The sequence below is a fragment of the Haliaeetus leucocephalus genome, unplaced genomic scaffold, assembly GCF_000737465.1.
Source record: "Haliaeetus leucocephalus isolate CR32 unplaced genomic scaffold, Haliaeetus_leucocephalus-4.0 Scaffold450, whole genome shotgun sequence".
NCBI classification, from domain to species: domain Eukaryota; kingdom Metazoa; phylum Chordata; class Aves; order Accipitriformes; family Accipitridae; genus Haliaeetus; species Haliaeetus leucocephalus.
Genome location: NW_010972886.1, coordinates 6271651 through 6292394, shown reverse-complemented (window position 1 = coordinate 6292394; position 20744 = coordinate 6271651). Strand labels below are relative to the sequence as shown.

The window sequence follows — 20744 nt, the reverse complement described above, 5'->3', positions numbered from 1 at the left end:
TTTTTTTTTTTTTTTTTTTTTGAAGGTTGTAATTTGATAGTAATCCTTTCCTGCTTGTGCCTGCCCAGATAGGAAAAAACCTTCCGTTTTGGATGCAAATTGTTCTCTCTTCGTTACTTCAGGAACAGCCTATTCCAGTGTTACTGAAACATCTTAAAATCAACCAAAGATGGCTTGAAGTGCTTGACTTTCTTGCTCACAGCATCATTCCAGTGAGAAGGGGTCTGGCCCTGCCCCTTGGTCATGGTGTGAAATTTAATCTGCTGATTATGATTTAGGGAGCCCTAAATAGCCTGGGATCCTACTTAAGTTGTTTGTCTTTTGCCATACTTGCAGAGCAGGAAGGCAGGATCGCTTCTTATCATTAAAGAAAGGGAATAGTCAGGTGCAGGGACATGTTTGCCTAACCTTTTGTATCCCTGAAAGAGTCAAAATTTTGTGACCAGGCAGGCATCAGGGGTCACGTGCTTACTGAGTGCTTTGAAATAAGCTGGGAGCAGAGTAGTCAGAAGAATGAAGAGCTAGGAAGAGATATTTTTATTTTCTAAGTGGCTGAGAACAGAGCTTTTCTTTCAGGAATTACTTGTAACAGTAATTGCTAGAGTGCCTAAAGCTTTTTTAGATACATGCTCTTTGTTATTTCAGTGGGTTTTTTTAAAAGAAAATAAACAGTCGTTCTACTTTCAAACTGTGTAGAGTAAATAAGACTGGCTTTACTGCTTGAAGAAAGAGTATAAAAATACCCAACAGCTGCCTCATTTTCTGAATGCTATCCAGCCCCTGCCTGGGGTAGGGGTTCTGTGGAAAAAATAGCATGTGATTGTGCACATAAAGACTGTATCACACACACACATACACAGAAGAGGAGAATGGTTGAATGGACAAGTTCCAGCATTTACTAACTTATTCAACTTAAATAATATGTAAAAAGTATGTTGGCATGTGGCAGGATGCGGCTGGACAATACAATGTCTATAGGCAATTCTTTCGCTTTAAAGAGAGGAGGAGCTGTAAGATGCCAGAAAGGCTCTGATTTATCTGAGCAGTCCCACTGAAATCACTGTGATTAAATGGTGATTAAAATCAAGAATGATGGTAACTGTTTCCTAATCAGAGATCTGAGTGTAGTTCTTTGGCTTGTACCACTGGAGTCCCAGGTGTCGGTCCTCTTGACAGACTGCTGTATAACTGCTACTTTAAGTTTAGTTACTTCGTAGGCATGAAGAGCATTTATTCAGTTTACTTTTGTTGTGGATAATATAAATTTTGCAGGTTTCTTCTGAGATAGTCCACAGTCACACTGTTGTGGGGTCAAGATAAGTTTTGTTCCTGAAGTTACTGTCAGAATGCAACAGTTGTCTTTATTGCAATGAACTCTCTGTCCTTATCTTGCCCAGTAGATGGTAGTGTTGGCTGTTTTTTCTAATTTATTTTAAAGCTGTGCATTAAGATGTGTGGGATTTTTTCTTCTTTTTTCATCCTTTGCACTTCAGTTGTTCTTCCTTTTTCTTCGTTTTTAATTCTGCTTGTTCTCCCAAATAATATTTTTACCTCGTATAAAACAATAGAAGCCTTTATTCTGATAAGATCTCTGTGGGTACTGATGAGATCTTGTACACTCTTAAAAGGGCACAAGTAACAGCAAATAGAGATAGTCTGATCTTTGTTGCTCTGAATTATACACATGCAACAGTAGGGACTTAATTTGAAACTAGATTGTATGTATTTCTTCCCAATAGCCTTGAGTTTCTAAGAATTAATCTGCCATATGGTAGACATTTTGCATTGTTTGCATATTTATTTTTATCCCACATAGTGGCAAATACACAGAGTATTTTTATGAAATGCGGAGAAAGAGAACTGAAAGCCCTTTTAACATATAATTCTCCCTACATAAAACTACAGAGTACCTTCCAGCCTGCATGATAAGGCAAAAAAGTTCCATTAGGAATGGACAGGTCCTAAAGCCACTGGAGGAGGGACAGCAGAAGTCCACCTGCAGTGTTATGCTTAGTCATGTTCACTGAGAAAAGTCAATTTCCATGGTTGAGCCCAGCACTTTGTGGGCAATGAATGACAGTGGGCTGGCCAAGAAGCTGGAGCAGCATTTTCGTAAGAACAGAAGGAGCTTATGCGTAGCCTAATAAAACCAAGTTTGGGGGTACATAATTCCTTGCTTCAAATGTATACCCAGAGAGTAAGCACTAGGGTACTAGAGCTATGTAATCCATAGGGTAATATTGGGTTAGGAACAAATGGGTATAAACTGACTATGAATAGATGTAAATGAAATGTTAGAAGAAGGTTTTTCGAGAAAGAAATTCAGGAATGGACTTTAAGTAGAGGCACTGGTAGCAGAAAATCTGGCTGCTTCTCCATTGCAGCTGAAACATTTATGAAATACTTTGTGTGATACTATTGCCTGCAATATACAAAGGTTTCATCTCAGTGACTTATGATACTTGTTCCAGTCCTCTGTAAATTTTAATGCAATTTTAATTTTTAAAAAAATGTTTATTGATAGTAATTTTGATCCCTGTAGAAGAACTTAACATGTGGACGGACAGACAGAAATGGTTCAGAAAGTATTTATAATGTTTGATTATTATTTATTTAAGCCTTGATTTCCCTCAATGTGTTCTTTATTTATTGAATGAATATTAAAATGTTCTTGGGGATTAAATTAACAGCCATATAAGCTGAAGTCTGGTATATCAGGGCATCGTTTCCTGAGAACATTGAAATGTATCTCAACTCTGAGTGGAAGGAATCTAATGATATTTAGATGGAAGCTGCTGTTTAATTCCCCTTTGATCCTTGTGGAAACTGCTAAATAAGGCAGCTAAATAAGTTGTGTGTTGTATATTTACCCACTAGCAGTTGGACTCATCCTGCAAACTCAGTTTATGATATATTTGTGTTAAAAGAACTGCAGTAACTTGAAAATGTGTATTTTTGCCCTTGTTGCTCACCTGTACGTGAAACTTTGAAAGTGAAATTTTTTATCCAAATGTTATATTTATTCCTGTTTATCTTTCTGTGGGTTCACTCGTGAAAGCTGTTGAGGTTTCTTTCTCCTCTTCTTCTTTGCCTTCTGATGTTTTAAGACCGTTGGCTCCATTGGGTGGCATAGAGAACTATCTTCATAAGAGGTAGCTTAAAATTTGCAAACTGGCATTTGACAAAAGTCAAGTGGATTAAATTCATACCCAACAAGCTCTATAATTTATTCTCTTTTAAACATTGAAGTGACCAAAATTGGGCTGCTTTGTGAGATAATATAAAAAGTACTTGATAATGGCCTGACTTTGTTTCTGTCAATGGGAATTTTACTGTTTGCTTTAATGAAGGCAGGTTTAAGGAAAATCCCTTCATCCAATGCAAATTTATTTATTTACTTAAGAACTGTTGTGACTTAAAAACAAATTTTTACTTCTCAGAAAGCTGTGGATCTGTCCTCGGAAGTTAGCTCAATGACACTGTTTCCTTGCCTCTGTATCACCTGCTGTGAACTTCCAGACTGTCAAGACACCTGGGAAAGTGTATGGGAGGACTGCTCTTACTATATTTTAGCTTGGATCACCAAAAGTAGAGGAATTATTATGACAGGACCTCTACCTTTAATTTTTTTTGTTGCCTCCTTTCTAAGTAGAAGAGGCTTACGAAAACATTGATTTTTTTCATAGACACAAAAACCACCATTAATCTAGATCCTTTTTTGTCGTGCTTCCAACAGTAGACACTAGTTGGCACATAGCTCTGGCAGCTCTTATCCTGTGATGACTTCGTGCAGCATGCTGCTCTGTACATCTGTTTATCCTGTTCTTAAGCAATTAACCTCTGTCACAAATTTTTTTGTTGCTTTTCCTCCCCAGCTAAAGCCAGGGTATGACTCCCCGGGTCTGAGGCATTTTTCTGGTCAGCTACGGAGAGCTCAGTGTGCGCAGTAACGCTGAAGCTGTAGCTGGGGAAGCGGTGAGTGAAAGCAGACGTATCTGCTTCAAGTTTGTGTCTGAACAGGAGCTGGAGGCCTCTGACACTGATACAGGGGAGGCTGCGTGCAAAACCAGGAGATGCAGAGGTCAGATGGGGCAGCGGCCTAGTAGCGTTGTCGTACCCTCCTGCCTGCTGAGGCAGTAGCAAGTGGTTACTCTCCATGACAGAGCCCATCTTAGCATGGTGGCCCGACTGTGGAAGAGTTGCTTCCTTAATGGTTCAGCTCTCGCTGCCGTGAACAGCCTCCAATGAAAGGGTAACTGGGAGCAGCCTTCCCTGCAGTCACCTGTCTTTCATCACTTGATGTCTGTCAGTCAGCCCTCGGAAGCCAGAAGGGCTGGCAGGCCGCTGCGCTAGCTAGGGTGATGTCTTGTGTCCCACAGGAGGCCGCGGTGGAGGAGGAGCATATGTATAGTGTCAGGGCTGAACATCAGTCGGATCATGCAGAAATATCCCAGGTATTAATTGGACTGTTCGGAAATACCTTTGGCGTACAGATGTTCCGGCTGATATTGTATGAAGGTGCAGGAGAGTGTTTCCAGAAGTTGGTTAGTAACCTCCCTGTGACCGGCAGGTTGGCGGGCTGTAGCACCGAGTTGCAGTCTGTGCTCACAGCCTGCTCGCTGAGCCAGCTGCTGCAGAGTTAGAGCTCCTGGAAGCAAGCGAGGTTTTCCCTCTGGCATCCACCTATTGCAGAGGCAGCAAAGCACAAATAACAAAAATGAGCTTAACCAAAATAGGGATCAGGCTGGCTGCGCAAGTCAGCCGTAAGACACAAGGATCCTCTTCTGAATGGTAACTCCACTGCTTTTCTTTGGGTGGAACAGCGTGAACGTCTGTCCACAAACTGGAGTATGAGCATGGGGTGTTACTGCATTTGGTTGCCTTTCAAAGCTGAACTCCTGGACTTTCAGTCCAGATGGATTTATCAAGAGTTTGTCTACGCTGCGTGTCTATTGTGAGCATAGCTAACCTCAAGTAAAAATCTTGGCTCCAGAAGTCATACGACTGTGCGAGGTTCTCCTCTTCTTCCCCTTCTACCCCTCAGCTTATTATTTCTGAGCTGCTTGTGTTCCTTAGGACTTGGTGGCTCTTTGCAAATGCTGAGGCTGGGAGAACCGTACTAGTGAAAGCATGCTGTTGTGGTATGTACGTCATGGGGCTGACCTTTGCTTTCAGTCGGGATGTCTTATTTTTGGTACTATACCATAGCAGGGTCCAAAGTGAGTGGGGGTGATTCATCCTGCAGCCTCCAGAGGCGCAGAGAAGATCAATGTAGTGCCAGGCAATTGTTTGCCTTCTCATTTTCCCAAGGTAAAGTTGCCCGACCAGAGAAACAGAAATAGGCCTCATGCACTGCCCTGAAGGAATATTCTCTCAGGTGGGTGCCGGGGAGCTTTGAAAGACTCTGTCAGGCGTAATTTTTTCCTGTTGATCTCTGTTGGTGAGGGCACCTCACTACTCCAGACCTGTCCTCTGTGGCAAAGCTCAGAGAGTTACACCCCTTCGCTGCTCAGAGCAGAGCATCACGGACAGCCTTGAGTTCAACTTGTGTAACCAGCTGGGCCTGCAAACCAAGTAGTGACTGGGAAGCTGAAGTAGTGCTGTAATCATTATAGCATTTGGAAGACACTTTTCTGCTGGCAGCAGGATGGATATAACTCGCAGTGCTCCTGTGTAAGCACAGCAGGTGGGGTATTGTTGAGCCTTGCTTCTGGCTGACAGTAATATCACGTTCAGGATGTAATTAAACAGCTCATAAACTGCCTTGAGATGTTTGTTTATGTGCACTTCACAGCAGAGAAGTACTGTGTTTTTGGAGGATGCTAAAATTTTGTACTCTGTGAAGCATTTGTATTCAATGTTCAGTTCCCTTTTCCTCAACAAAAATACTCAGTGATTGGAGTGCGTTATTTTGCTGGCAAAGAAAAGCATACGGTTAGGAGATTTTTCCATGAATTTCTGTTTAATGACTTTTGATTCTTGTGTGTAGGTTAGATATTGATCTGCATGTGGAGGCATCTATATCAATATCTATGCAAATTAATATTTTTAGATAACAAAATAAGTTTGCATTTTGCTTGATAGAGACAAGAAAGGCTTGTTTCCAGTTCCTTGGGGATAAGCAGAAACACACAGAAAATAGATAATATGGTGAGGACACCATGTAAAAACTATCTTGGTGAATAGAAGATGATGCCATAAGAGAGTATTAGTAAATTTTTACTATACTCCGTGCTATTTGTTTTGTCTTACAGTTTAGAGTGAATGAATTTGGGGCCCTGGAAGTGATTACAGATGAAACTGAGATGGAAAGTGTTAAAAAGGCAACTGCTACCACAACCTGGATGGTTCCAACTGCTCAAGAAGGTCAGTTAAGAGGTAGTAAACATTTTCTGTGGTAGACTGTATTTTGTTTAGCATATCAGTTTCTCTTAAAGATTGCCCCCCAAAATAAAAAACCAAAACTTACTTGCTTTAATGCACAGAGTATCTCTGATGATGTTACCCGTTTCTTGGGGTGTAAGTATGAAAATAAATGCATTTGAAGTTAAAAGGAAATAATTCCACTGTTAAACATCTGAAGTTCAATTACAGACACAATTTTTTCTAATAGTAATTTTTTCTAAGTTTAGAATCAGTATTTTCGCTCTATTTAATTTGAAAAATAGTAAATTTCTTACTTGAAAATTATTGAGATTTTTTAGATGTTATTTCTGTTGAGCTGGTTCTACAGACTGTCCACAGACTTTACTACCTGCCTGCAGTTCATTTGTGACCGAAGTACCGCACACTTGTGGTGGGTTGACCCTGGCTGGACGTGACGTCAGGTGCCCACCAAAGCCATTCCATCACTCCCCTTCCTCAGCTGGACAGGGGAGAGAAAATATAACAAAGGGCTTGTGGGTCGAGATAAGGACAGGAGAGATCACTCACCAATTACTGTCACAGGCAAAACAGACTCAGCTTGGGGAAAATTAACTGAATTTATTACCAATCAACCAGAGTAGGGTAATGAGAAATAAAACCACATCTCAAAACACCTTCCCTCCAACCCTCCCTTCTTCCTGGGCACAGCTCCACTCCCAGATTCTCTACATAGTCCCCCGCAGGGGGACGGGGAATGGGGTTTACAGTCAGTTCATCACACGTTATTTCTGCCGCTTCATCCTCCTCAGGGGCAGGACTCCTCACAATCTTCCCCTGCTCCAGCGTGGGGTCCCTCCCATGGGAGACAGTCCTCCATGAACTTCTCCAATGTGGGCCCTTCCCATGGGCTGCAGTTCTTGACGAACTGCTCCAGCGTGGGTGCCTTCCACAGGCTGCAGTCCTTCAGGAGCACACTGCTCCAGTGTGGGTCCCCCATGGGGTCACAAGTCCTCCCAGAAAACCTGCTCCGTGGGCTTCTCTCTCCATGGGGCCGTAGGTCCTGCCAGGAGCATGCTCCAGCGTGGGCTTCCCATGGGGTCACAGCCTCCTTCGGGAACCCACCTGCTCTGGCATGGAGTCCTCCCTGGGCTGCAGGTGGATATCTGCTCCGCCGTGGACCTCCCTGGACTGCAAGGGGACAGCCTGCCTCACCGTGGTGTTCTCCACAGGCTGCAGGGGAATCTCTGCTCCGGCGCCTGGAGCATCTCCTCCCCCTCCTTCTTCACTGACCTGGGTGTCTGCAGAGTTGTTTCTCTTACATGTTCTCACCCTCTCTCCAGCTGCCATTTCTGTGCCCACTGCAACTTTTTTTTCCTTCTTAAATATGTTATCACACAGGTGCTACCACTATTGCTGATTGGCTCAGCCTTGGCCGGCAGTGGGTCCATCTTAGAGGTGGCTGGTATTGGCTCTGTTGGACACAGGGGAAGCTTTGATCAGCTTCTTACAGAAGCCACCCCTGTAACTGCCCCCCGCTACCAAAAACCTTGCCACACAAAGCCAATACAACGGTAAACCACCTTCACATGATACTGGCTGCTGCTCAGCTGCTACCACCGATGTCAATGTATGTCTGCACTGTTGCCTTGCTGCTGCTGACTACGCTTTTTTACAGTATTAAAATGAGTGTGTAGTAACCATTTATGTTTATCTTGAATGATAAAATTCTAAGAGTTATAGTGTCTTCCTACCAAATAAGGTGTTTCCTGGATTTAAAATACTGATGTAAGGAAACACCTTTTTTTTGTTCAATAAAAGCTGAGTTTATATGGTCATAAGTTCTGAAAATCTTGATACACTGACTCCAGCAGTGATGGAGTAGCATGAAAGAGAATATCACAACCGGTTTTGTGATTACTTACAACTGCCTAGGTTTTTTTCCTTGTTGATACTACATTTTATGAATTTTCTTTTAAAATATGCATCCTGTAAGTCCTTCGAAAAGCAGACTTCAAAATTTTGGTTTAATAATCATCAGTATAAGCATGATAAGCAAAGTCAATGAAAGTTTTCCTTTGCTCGTCCCCCACCATTAAGTATTAATTGTCATGTGACTTTTGTGAATAGATGAAACATTTACACCAGTGGGAAAGTAGTTTGGGTTTCAGCTATGAGGTCTGAAGCCTCAGACCACAGGTACTCTCTTCTGTAGGTCTGTCTCCAAGGCAATGATAGTTATTAAAAATTCATATCTGTGATGAGGGTGGCAACAGTGTGATAGCATAGTAGCGCAACAGGTTCTCTCCTTAGACTGAGAGATCAGAGTTATCTACAGTAAAGCATACAACTTCACCCACTACGGTCTGGTAAACCTGAAAAAAAAATGTTGCTACTGAATTAAAGTGTGCTTATGGACACATAAACATATCAAGTAATCATCCTACTACTACCTTACACTGTCCTTGATTAATTTAATGCTCCCCCCAAATAAAAATATTGCTAAAATTTTCCATCATGAGAAGAAATGGTTGTTTTGAACCACTCCTGAGACTGGAGTGTAAATACAGCATATAAATTACATATTCTTCTGGTGGAGATGGTCTGCACACAAGAGTTCATTTGACTCCGCTTTCACAGGCAGTACAGTGCTCAAGCAAAAGGAATAGTTTGTGACTTGAAATTTGCCTTTTGGGAGAGTGCAAAGTCAACGACCTGCTCTAGAACCTGGAGAACTTGACAGTGCTTCATACTTGTCTATGAGTGAAAGAAATTGCATCCTCTCCTAGGCTACAGGCCTCTTGTGGGGAAATTGTAGCTTAGGATGAGTGAGTAACTTAGTATTTGAAAATTTCTTTGTTACAAATCAGTGATGTTTTTACTTCTGGTAGACCTCAGGCAGGTTGAGCAAGAACTACTGCTGTGAGAGACTGTAGAATGTAGTCAGTGATTTACTTCCAGAAATAAGGTCACCTATGAAAAGATAACTCCCCCCCAAACCTTTTTCCCAAATGACCCTATATATAGGTCAAAAATGAGGCATGTCAGCAGGAGATGAGGTGATGGACTCCTTGCAGTGATGACTCTGTGGGCAGTCAGTCCAGTGCCTGTCACAAAATTCTCTCCTTCCATGACTAGCCACATCAAGTAGTGTCGATGTGCCACTGATGACAGAAGCATGAAATCGGTGGATTCTTCTCTCTCATGTTGCAATATCAAAATCCAACTTGCTTGTCAGGAATATGGACCCCATAGAGACACGTAACTCCCAGTTCTTCATTCTAACAAGGGTGATGTGACTTTCATTTTTCTGTTTGCTTGGCAAGGCCTGCTGAGGGTGGTTGGAAATGTATCACCTCTACCTTAAGTGAAGTTACTTTTTTCATTGTGCAGCCTTTTCAGAAAAGACAGGGATCCCCACAAGGTTGAAGGAAACTGCAAAAACGGATGGACTTGTTTTCTGTGAAAACTGTTACCGCTATGGTACCATAGAAGAATTTGTTCCTGAAGGGAAATTTTGCAGCCAGAAATGTGCCCAGCAAGTGAAAAACAAGTAGGTGCTATTATAAAGCATAGAAACGAAGAATTTGGCATAAATTCAGCATGAGAGAAAAGTGGTGGGGTAAAATGTTAATGGTGGGGCAAAGGGAGATATTAAGCAGCCATGTTTTGGTGAGTCTCCATTGGTTTATAATGTTCTTTCACTGTTTTTCATGTAAGTGTGTTAACATTTGGTTTTGTCTAACACTGATGTTGAAGGCAGTCTTCTTTGTTCAGTGTGCTGTGTTCTGCTGTCAGATGCAAGTGGTAAGATAGTCTATGGGATGTATGGATTGGTATCGGACTCCCACCCTGTTTCATAATCATTGGAATTAATCAGTAATGAGATGGTTGGTGTGGTAAGCTAAGTGCAAGAACTGTGTTACAGATGACAGTGAGTGGGAACAAGCATACTGTAGTTTCTTAGTTCCTTTTTTTTCAGCTAGTGCAGTTCATCTCATCATAAAATGAGGTTTGTGTTAGTATGTCCGTTCTGTATTGCATATTAGTGCATTATGGCAGTTTTTAACATCTATGATTTTGTGTATTCTCCTTCATTTTTAGCTAATTGCTTCTAAGTTTTCTGTTCTGATTGCTTGTTTAGCAATTTGTAGTCACATACCAGCCTTCTCCAATTGGATTTGTCAGTGCTAACAATTACCTTTGCTTTCCTTTCTGTAAACTGCCCTGCAGTCCTAAACATTTCACAGTTTGCTTCTCTGTGAGATTTGATGCTACATGGGAAAAGACACAGTGTTTAAAACATGCAGAACTTGTTCAGCGTTAATCTGACAGCTTTCCTTTTGTAGTTGCTATTGTGTGTCTTCCAGATTAATTCTTCTGACAGATGTAGTTTTCAGTAGTATTTCTAAGAATATATTTTGTATAATACCCTGGGACTTACAAATGCTTGACCTTCGGATTTACTTGCCTTTTACTTGTTTTATGAATATGAGAAGTAAAATAATATTGGCTTTGTGTCATTGTGTTACTCTTGTAACAGAGAACCAAAGGAGGAAAAGCCCAGCGTGGAGTGCAATGGGGAAGATGATTCCAAAGGCATTCGGAAAAGAAAAGCAAAGTTACCTCTCAAAGAAGAGTCCAGGGATAATGGGGAGAAGAAAGAGAATCCGGATGAAACTGTTAGTATGCATCATAAACCCATTCCTGCAAGTATTTTGGTGGGAGTTTTGCCTTATACTGTAATGTCAGTAACTTCATCAGTCTACACAGAGAAGTGACGGCATCACTCTACCGGAGCCACAATAAGTAGTTGGTTCACTTACCAATTTAATTATGCCTCATCAGTAAATTGTAATTATTGACAATGAACTTATAAGAACTGGTTTTTTTCTCTTCCCTCCTTTTTTAAGAACAGAACAAAAAGAATTTAAAGGAAAAATGATACTAACCTAGCCTTGCTATGTCTTCAGCATAGAAAAATAGGAATACATATTTCCCAACACTTGTTACTTTGTTACTCTGCACATGAATAAATTACTATAGACCAATAATTTATTTACGAAGAACGCTACGTTACAGTTAAGATAATACTTTTGATTTTCTTAGTGTAATTTGCCTTAGAAAATCATAGCTAAAGGTTTGGTTTGGTTTGTGTTGCAGTGTAATGTGCTCTGGGGCACCTTTTGTTTTTTTCCTTTTGGATTTATTCTTCATTTTAAAGTAAACTTATCACAGTGCCTTCCCATAATGTTTGTTTTCCTGTAATATTTGTTTTGTTCCCAATAGCTGTGACACTGCTGGGAGGAGCAGTTTTGAGGGAGAAGGGGAGAGCTCTGCAACTGCTGAATTGTCAAAACGCTGAAGACACTAGAGTTGTCAGAAGGGAATTCATAGTTCACTGCATAGCAGTATCTTAGGCAGAAGTCAGGGGATACCTTCTTTGCCTCCATGCATCTGCCCTCCTAAATGAGTACTTAACTCTGTTCATTTCTTCAGGTGCTAACAAAACTGTTAATACACAAACAATGAAATAAACAAAAAGGATCAGTACCATTTCATATTTAGTAAAGCAATTGTACATTTGAGAAAAGCAGACTAAAGCTGTGAGAGGTTTTCCTTTAAATTATTTTGGAAGCATGAACATATCAAAGATACTGCTATTTATCTCCGGCTCAGCGAGGCCTGGTGAAGGCTTTGTGATCTGTCCCTGGCTAAGACAAGGCTGGCTGCCTGAGTGCTGGAAATTGAGAGTCCTTCTGTCTGTCATTTTCACTGTGTTTGCTGTGATTTGTCACTGATGGCTTGCTGTGTTTTTACTGGACATCTGCACGTTTGTTTGAGATCACAGAGAGCTATGTCAGTAGCCATTTAAATGAAGTCACGGTTAAACCTTGGGTGTCTCCATTTTACTGTACTAGACTTCTGAACTAATGAGGTTACTGTACTTTTTTTTTTTTTTTTTCCCTTAGGAGGACAAACCTGAAGGAAGGATCTTGAGAGTCTCACAGAGAGCCAGGAGAAAAAGAAAAGTAGAAATAACAGTTTTGAAACAAAGTAAGTTAGATTATGAAACAAAAATCTCAACTATTAATTCTTTAGGTCATATCCATCTCTTATTGTGAATTGTCAGCATTGTTTCACTGAGTTTGTATTCCTTTATTTGATACATTTTTTTTTCAATTCTGTAAAAAGAGAGTGCCAGTCTTATTTACAGCAATTAAGTTTTGAGGATTGAAGGACTGAGAGAGCCAAGTGAAAACTGGGAAAAAACCCCATCATGTGGAGATTGATTATCTTTTACAGAGAGCCAGTTTATATACCTCTGGCAGTGTGGAGGAGGATATAGTGAGTGCAAATGTAATTGATGCACATTTTAGGGTGGTTGTTTTTTGGGTTGGTTTTTTTTTCCATCCCTCTAAAGAGTGCCAGTATTAAAGGGAATCAGGCCCAGTGAGTTCCCAGATGTTGAAAGACCTATATTAGGCAGACGTGAAAGTTTACTTTTGTTTCCTTGGGGGTCAGTTTTGTATCTATAGTATGTGCTTGAAATAGACATATTTATGGAACTGTTCAGGAATAATTGCTATAATCAGTCCAAAGGGACATACACCACATCAAGCAGCATAATAAAACATATTTTAAATGAGTGCTGTTTTTTTCAAGCTATTTGTATGATAGATACTTCTAGGAAGAATTGGAGAATCAGCAGCTATCATACCTCAGTGGTACACCAACCACAAACTTACATCTTGCCCTCCAAAGTGTTTCTTGTGGTAGACTGGGAGCCATTACCAGAAGTTGCCAGGCCGCTAATCAGCACAGAGCTTCAAGTAGCTCAGCTGCACCTTAGGCAGATCAAATACTGATCGAAGATGCAACATATAAAAGTTATGGAAGATCCCCCTCCCAAGACAGAATTTCTCCTGAAGTATAAATATTATTTCTACAGTTGTTTCCAAAGCTGAGGTGATAAGAAGTGTGAGATATGAGCACAAAGCCAATGCTGTATGGAAATCACTGCTGTCCAGTGACAGAATGATCTGTACAGATTTCTTCTGTTGTTTTTTTTTTTATTTTGGAAAATGTCAGTTCAGCACAAGAGATGTGGTATAAAAGACCAATTTATAACCAAGCACATGACTGTGTATGATTGTGCTGAGCAACATATCTCTTAAATGGAATAGATAAAAACGGGGTAAATCACAAATAAAATGGATGTGCTTTAATAGTATTGAGTGATTGCTGACATTCTGAAATTCGTTATCTTTTGGTTACATTATCAGCTTTCTTCAGGGGAGTTTGGCATCGCTATTGTTATGGTTCATGTTTTAATCATAAAAATGCTTAGCCAGACTGTTACTTAAGGGACTTAGTTCTCTTGTGAGTAGCCCACAGTCAGGATCAGGCCAGAGTCATACTGTGGACTGTGAGGAATCCTCCTGGCAGCATGAGTTTATGGTCTGAAATGCTAAGCGAGGAGGCATTTTAGGTGAAGGTCAGTAGAGCAGAGTGGAGGTGTATGAAAATAGATAACGTACATGGCCAGCCTCACAAGCCATCTGTTTTTGAAGTTCCTGGCTTTTGCTAGCGCAGTTAGTGCCTTATTTTCAAGGCCTAAAAACTGTTACTCGCTGATGTGACTGTAGCCAGTATTAAGATGGACTGTAGCCAATGTTACAATTACTATGCAAGTGCATGTGAGTGCTCATACTATATGAACAAACCTGAAACTGGAGGTTTCTGTCATATGCTAATAACATGATGGGGGGGAAAAAGCACTGGTGACAGTTTTGATGGCTTGGAGAAATTATTGTTAAATCACTGTCTCTCCACCCAAAACCATCAAACTACCAAGTGATGGAGTTGGTTAGAAACGTTCTGAATACTGTTAAAGAATAAAGTGTTTCAACTGTAATTAAAAAAGCATGTAACGAATGCTATCCAGTTGAAAATGCTTCCCAGGAAAAGAAATTCTCTGGAAAAAAAAAAATTAAAATATTGACCTACTTTGTGATTTGTACTGATCTTTCTACATATCTGCATGTCTTAATGCTTCTTATGAGCAATAAGGGAAAAGGGACAGGGGGCAAGACTTTGTAAGTTGTTCTCGTCACCTGAAAGAGCTTTTTCTTGTTACTGATCAACATTTGAACTGCTGGAAACCTTTCTATACAAACCAGGAGCCTTCATGTTCCTGGTTTAGAAATTAACTTTTCGGCTTACATGTGTGTGTGATGCTGACCTTTAATTGGTGCTTTTAGATGTTACTGAGGTAGAAAAGTAAAGAACTAGGACTGCAATGTACAGAATCCATAGGTTTGTGGGTGCAAGAACAACAGTTACCTGACCATCCTTGGTTATATCCCCCTGCTTGAAAAATTAACAACCTTTATGTTCCTGGTGCCATTAAACCTACAGAGCTACTTCTGAAATAAGTCCTGAGAAACACCATGAATGCATTTAATAAAATGTAGATTTGAGATAGGCATATTATAAACTTCAAAGTATTGTTTTGGTTTTTTTCTTGAGAAGATAAGTTATAGAATTCCTTTGCTATTGTGTGCTTCTTTACAGCTGTACCCTCTAAAGGAAGGCAAGCATGGTGTTGGGCATCCTATCTAGAGGAAGAAAAGGCTGTTGCAGTACCTACTAAGCTTTTTAAAGAGGTATGACCTTCTAAAGTTTAAATCAGTCAACCACCTAAGATCATGAAATAATTTGAAGATTTTACACTTCTCTGGGGGAAAACCTACATGATTAAAACAATGCTATCCATCAGCAATTGTCAAGATAGTTGGAACATGTGAAATTAGTTATCTTTCTCTGCTTTTTCAGAGAATTCTGTAGTTGTAGATGAATGCTGTCAACTGAGACTACAGAAAGCAGATGCTTTTCCAAAATCTGCAAGTTCTAGCCTTTTCTTCTAATCTCTGAAGCTAAAAATCTGATACATACCCTCATTTTTCATGCCTTATCATTCTCTTTAAATATGTTCAGAAAGGTGGTAGAAAGATCATCTTCTGGCTTGTTGCTTTGATTATATTACCCGTCTGGCAGCTCCTGCTGACGTTATATTCTGTTACTACGTCAGATACTAATTTGGCTTGTTGCGATTTTGCCTGTCATCTGATTGGATGTCACATCATCATCTCTTGCTTGTACTTTGCCTGCTACAGTACTCTTTGTTATTTGTCATCTCAGTGCTTTCACTAGTGCTGTCTCTCTTGTTTGGAAGAGAGCTCTGTATGCAAATCCACAAAGCTTCCATGCTGTTCTGTTCTCTTGCAAAACCTGGCAAAACATGTGAACGTGTCTCAGCTGCTGTACTTCTGCTGTGTATATCCGGTATTATTTCTTGCTAATTCTGTTCTTATTTGTAGTCTGTTTCTTGCATCTATTTCCATCTGTTTGCTTTATACTTCAACTATTAAATCTTTTGTGCAGGAATTAGCTTTTCAGCTTACATGTGCGTGTGATGCTGACCTTTAATTGATGCTTTTAGACATTACTGAGGTACAAAAGTAAAGAACTAGGATTGCAATGTACCTAATCCATAGATTTGTAGGTGCAAGAACAACAGTTACCTGACCATCCTTAGTTATATCCCCCTGTGCTTGAAAAATTAACAAGAAAAAAAGTCTGGATAAGTAGTGTCTGCATCTGGAATGTAGATTTACAAAGCATTGCTCTGCCTTTCTGAAGTTCCGTGAAATGCTCTTGCGGCACACAGGCATATACCAGCCTTTCTGGGCACTGCACGTGGTGGTAAAGTCTGGAGTTACGTGATGGTGTATGGTTTCCTTTATTTTTTCTCCACAGCGCACCTTTCTCATTCAGTGCATCTTACTTAATGTTTTCTTTTAAAGTGTTTAGCCTCCTGGTAACTCCAGGGTTTTATTTAGTGTGCAGTACTTAAAACCTGTAGCGGAGAGAGAATTCTTAATAACACTCGGAGGTGGCCAGGTAGTATTTCTCAGTTTTACAGATGGACAAGCAAGCCACAGGAACAGTAAGATTAAAAAAAAGAAAGCCCAAACTTCACCAGCGATTTTGAATCTTTGATTTCTGTTTGGATTGTGAGAATTACTCTTTTTTTCTCTTCCTTTTCCAGTTCAGAAGCTGTACTTTTCATGGTGTTTTTTCATACTCTTAGTTAGGAATGGTCAGGATAATGGAGAGTCCTTGCCACTTCCTGGTACTTAAACCTTAGAGTAATTTCTAGGCTGTGACTGACAAGCGCTTACTGTTCCAGTAAAACAAAATTATTGAGCCTTGAGTGTTGTTTTTTCCAATCTCCATCTCCCCTGATGTAATCTGTTGGGTTTTGTGTATGTTCTTGTACCATACATAAATGTTTCTAATCCTTGGTCTGCCATCTGCTCATCTGCTGAATCCTTTTACCCTTACTCTTATTTTGTTCTTGTATATCTCCTTAACAAAGTATCTTTAAATGTTTGTTGTAAAGATAATATGTGATTACTAAGTTTGTCTTAGCTTTACCTTGGGTGATGTATTGAGAATAATACACAAAATTGAAATCTGCTGAATAGTATTGAAGTTACTAGTCTTCTAAAAGTTGCCTGTTACTTTGCTGTAACAGAAACCAAATTAAAGACTGTGTTGCCTTAGAAGTTTTAGATTTGACATTGGGAAGAATAGTGGATAATTCATGTCTTAAATTTCAGGAAATACCTGTGTGATAATTGCTTAATTTTTAGTGTATTGTTTGTAAAATTTTGTACTGTTTGTACAGTAATGTTTATTATAATAATGAAAGAATAAACAGATCTGTGACTTTTTAATTGTTTCCTTTCTTTGTAATTTTATTTGTGCTTGCTTTTGCAAAATCTCAGTTACATTTTTGGCCACCAATCCTCAGTGTGTCATTATTTCTAGCATTTCAGTTTTCCACTGAGGTTTTTTATCTGTAAGGTATTTATGATATAGATGACATTAACTGCAAGTCTGTGCACCAGGATGAGATTTTAAAATTTCAGTTTATTGATTTAAAAAAAAAATGCTCTGCTTTTATATTCCTCTTGAGGAAGTATCTAGAATTATGCATCGTGTAACTTCATTAAACTTTCATTAATAAGATATTAAGTGTGGTGATGTTAGGATGAAATAACTTTTCAAATGCATGTACTGCACTCGGATACTCTGATCTCTTAACTGAGGTTTACAAAGTGATCTAAGCTATTTTTAGATAGGGACTTAGAGCTGTGGCACTATTAGCTGGCCACTTTAGGCTGATTTAAACTGGTCTGGTTCTCCATTTCCCTTCCCCTTGACTGCATATTCCTGCTCTAGTGCCATGCACTGCTTCTTTTTTCTCCTGGGTTTATTATTCAGTTCTGCCAGTTGCAGCCAAAGCCACCAAGGAGAGGATTCCCTTCCTTCCAAGTAGGTAATACCTCTGAGTACCTCCCTTGGTACCCTTCTCTTTCTGTTGACTGCAAAGGTACTGCAGATGGCTAGGGAGCATGTGTAGCTTTTAGATAGGAACAGGAAGGGGGAGTATATAAGATGCTTCTCCTGTGTTTTGTCTGTAACCATTTGGGACATAAAAACTGTCTGGCTGTGAATTTGTTAACCCGTGGAAAACCCTCTTCAGTTTTAGTCAGTTATTTTTCTGATGTTCCCCCCAATTTAACCTTCATACCTGCTAGCTTGCTTCCTTCTTTAACAGAGGGCAGGAAGCATGATGCATGGGACACTGATGCCTTCTGGTTGAAAACATCCATTCTGCTTTGTCTTGTTTTCACTATCTGTTTTTTGAAAGACATTCTTTGGGTTCGTTTTAGTGTGATACAAGGGTTGTCATGTTCCTGTGATGTAAAAATATTCCTGGAATACTAGCTGATCTGGACTCAACATATAAAGGAGAAATTAACATCAAAGAGGCCATCCCTATATACAAACAATGTTTCATATTTCTGCCTTATAGTTCATTTTTGATGACCTGAGTTGTGGAAATGAAAAGGCAAAATAGGGCATCATTGTTGTGATTATTATAGGAATGATGACCACCAGGAAGGTGTCAAAGTGTCACTGTACAGACTGAAAACTAAATAATTACATTGTTAGAATGTTTTATTGACAATTAGTGAAAAAAGTTGAGGGCAAATCATGTCATCTTCTTTCCTTTGATTAAAACTTTTTTGCTAGTTCTTTATAATTTTCTTACATACTCTCAAGTTTTAAGTCATTCTAGTTTCAGTGTGTTTTTTGAACAATCATCAATTTTTCTTTTCCGCTGTCTGTTTTTAAAAAGGTGAAACTTGAAGTGATTTATTAGTTCTTACAGAAACATGAATAATAAATAATCATTGTTCTTCTTCTCATAAAGATATTCTGTCTTTCTCTGGTATACTTTCAGAAGTATTGAAACTGTTTTTCTCCATTGCAGTATCAGTCTTTCCCATACAACAAAAATGGATTCAAAGTCGGGATGAAGCTGGAGGGCGTGGATCCCGAGCACCAGTCGATATACTGTGTTCTCACAGTGGCTGAGGTAAGTAGAGGCTGCAAGCAGCCGTGGTGCAGGATTACAGGAGAGACTGAACCAAAACAGCAACAGCTGAAAGTACTTGCTCTTCCCTAAAAAGCAGACAGAAACTGTATGTAGGTAGATGGCTTTTAAATCAATAATGCTGTATTAAATCTACCTGACAGACATGTAAAGACTATATCCAGTGCCATGCAGCAGTGACTGTTTACATATATTTAACATATACACCTAGTGAAAACAGTATTACACTAGTTGGATGATGTGTGCTTTTTCTGTAATCCTGTAGTTTATATTTAAAAGAGAAAATAAGTAGAAGAACTCTGACAACTGATGTATAACAGTTTTATAGAAGTTTGATAGTATTTATAGTTGTTCCATTCACTGATACAAATACCTAATACTTTTTTGTGTTGCAGTTCTGCTACAATTTTTGGGGGCTGATGGCCTCAGAAATTGCCTGTATTGGCAAATTCTACAAGTTAGTATACAATATAAACTCAGTTTGTCTTTTTGCTGCAGTTGATGAAATAATTTTTCTGATGAGTAGCTTCTTTGCTTTTAATAGTATAAATGAGAACCCATTTCTCAGTTATGTTTTGTATGTCTTTCAAACATACCTTACATTAGTTTTTACATAGTTTTACCAAGGATCCTTTTTCGGTTTTGTTTTGTGGATTAAAATGGGGAAACAGGAATAGGTAGGTACTCTGCTCTGTATCATTGGTATTCTAGGCAGCTGTAATTTTGCAGTTTATATTATGTTTTTATGTTCCCATTTCTGGATCTCTTCATGGCCCATAGTCATATCCCCTTTCTGTGGATATCTCTTCCATTTTCTTGGGGATGGTGTGTCAGTGGTTGGGTATTTCCTGTGTACCTTGTGCTTGGCACTAAGTGATGGGTCATGTTTTACTGCAGGATGGCTTGAATTCCACAGAATTCTGAGATGGCAGACTGAAAGTTATGTCAGAGTATAAATTAAGTATAAAATAGGGTGACCTTGATGTCAAGAGATTTTCATTGATGACTGCAGGAAAGTTACGGTATTTGGCACTCAGGAAGATGTGGAGAACTTTTGTACAGAGCGAGGGATTGTGTCCTGTTTTCCTCTCGGTGGTTAAATTATTACTTCATGGAATAATAAAGTTCTGGGGGATACTCCACTGATTTCCCTTCTTTAGTGACAGTTCTCAGGATGTCTCTGGAGAGCCTGTTGAACGTAGGTATTGTTGAGTGCTCTCTTGCATATTGGTTAATTGGGATAGCTTGAGAGCATCATTATCTGCACTTTGTCCATGATTGTATCAGATGTATTCATGCTGTTCTGTAGGGTTTCTGTTTTATTCTGATGTTGGGTTGAACAGTTCTTAAGTTCTTGAACACTAGTGGCAATATCCAGCTTTTAGTTAACTCTTTTCACCAGAAGAGGAGGCACTCAGACTGAGAATAGCTTTGCTTTTTTATTCTTTCCTTTTTATCAAATGAATTTATTCATCCAGTGTTGGCTTGAGCAGAAGTAAAAGGCTGACTGAAAATGCACTGTTGTTATACATAATACTGAACAGAAGCTGTTATGTGTAGGGCAAATATCTTAAAACATAGTGTTGTATGTTGTACATTCTTGCTTTTAGGTTTGTGGCTACAGAATACGGCTCCATTTTGATGGATACCCAGATTGTTACGATTTCTGGGTGAATGCTGATTCTTCAGACATTCATCCTGTTGGATGGTGTGAGAAAACAGGTCACAAGCTTCATCCACCTAAAGGTATTGTTTAGTTTGAAATGTGAGTGTTTTCCATAGCTCAAGACTATCTGTGTAATGCTATCATTATTTTTTTGGCAGAAACTTTTTTTGTTCATCTAGT

At 39.5% G+C, this 20744-nt stretch overlaps 1 protein-coding gene across 1 annotated transcript in view; it reads left to right on the top strand.

The window, feature by feature from the left end:
• The window catches only part of L3MBTL3 (l(3)mbt-like 3 (Drosophila)), a 77152-nt gene that overhangs the window by 8457 nt on the left and 47951 nt on the right, over positions 1 to 20744 (top strand). Inside the window, exons 2-8 of the mRNA XM_010574707.1 lie at positions 6255 to 6366; positions 9757 to 9916; positions 10907 to 11045; positions 12336 to 12420; positions 14941 to 15032; positions 18776 to 18880; positions 20509 to 20644. Of these exons, the coding sequence (XP_010573009.1) occupies positions 6255 to 6366; positions 9757 to 9916; positions 10907 to 11045; positions 12336 to 12420; positions 14941 to 15032; positions 18776 to 18880; positions 20509 to 20644 (829 nt within the window). The remainder of the gene's footprint in view (positions 1 to 6254; positions 6367 to 9756; positions 9917 to 10906; positions 11046 to 12335; positions 12421 to 14940; positions 15033 to 18775; positions 18881 to 20508; positions 20645 to 20744) is intronic.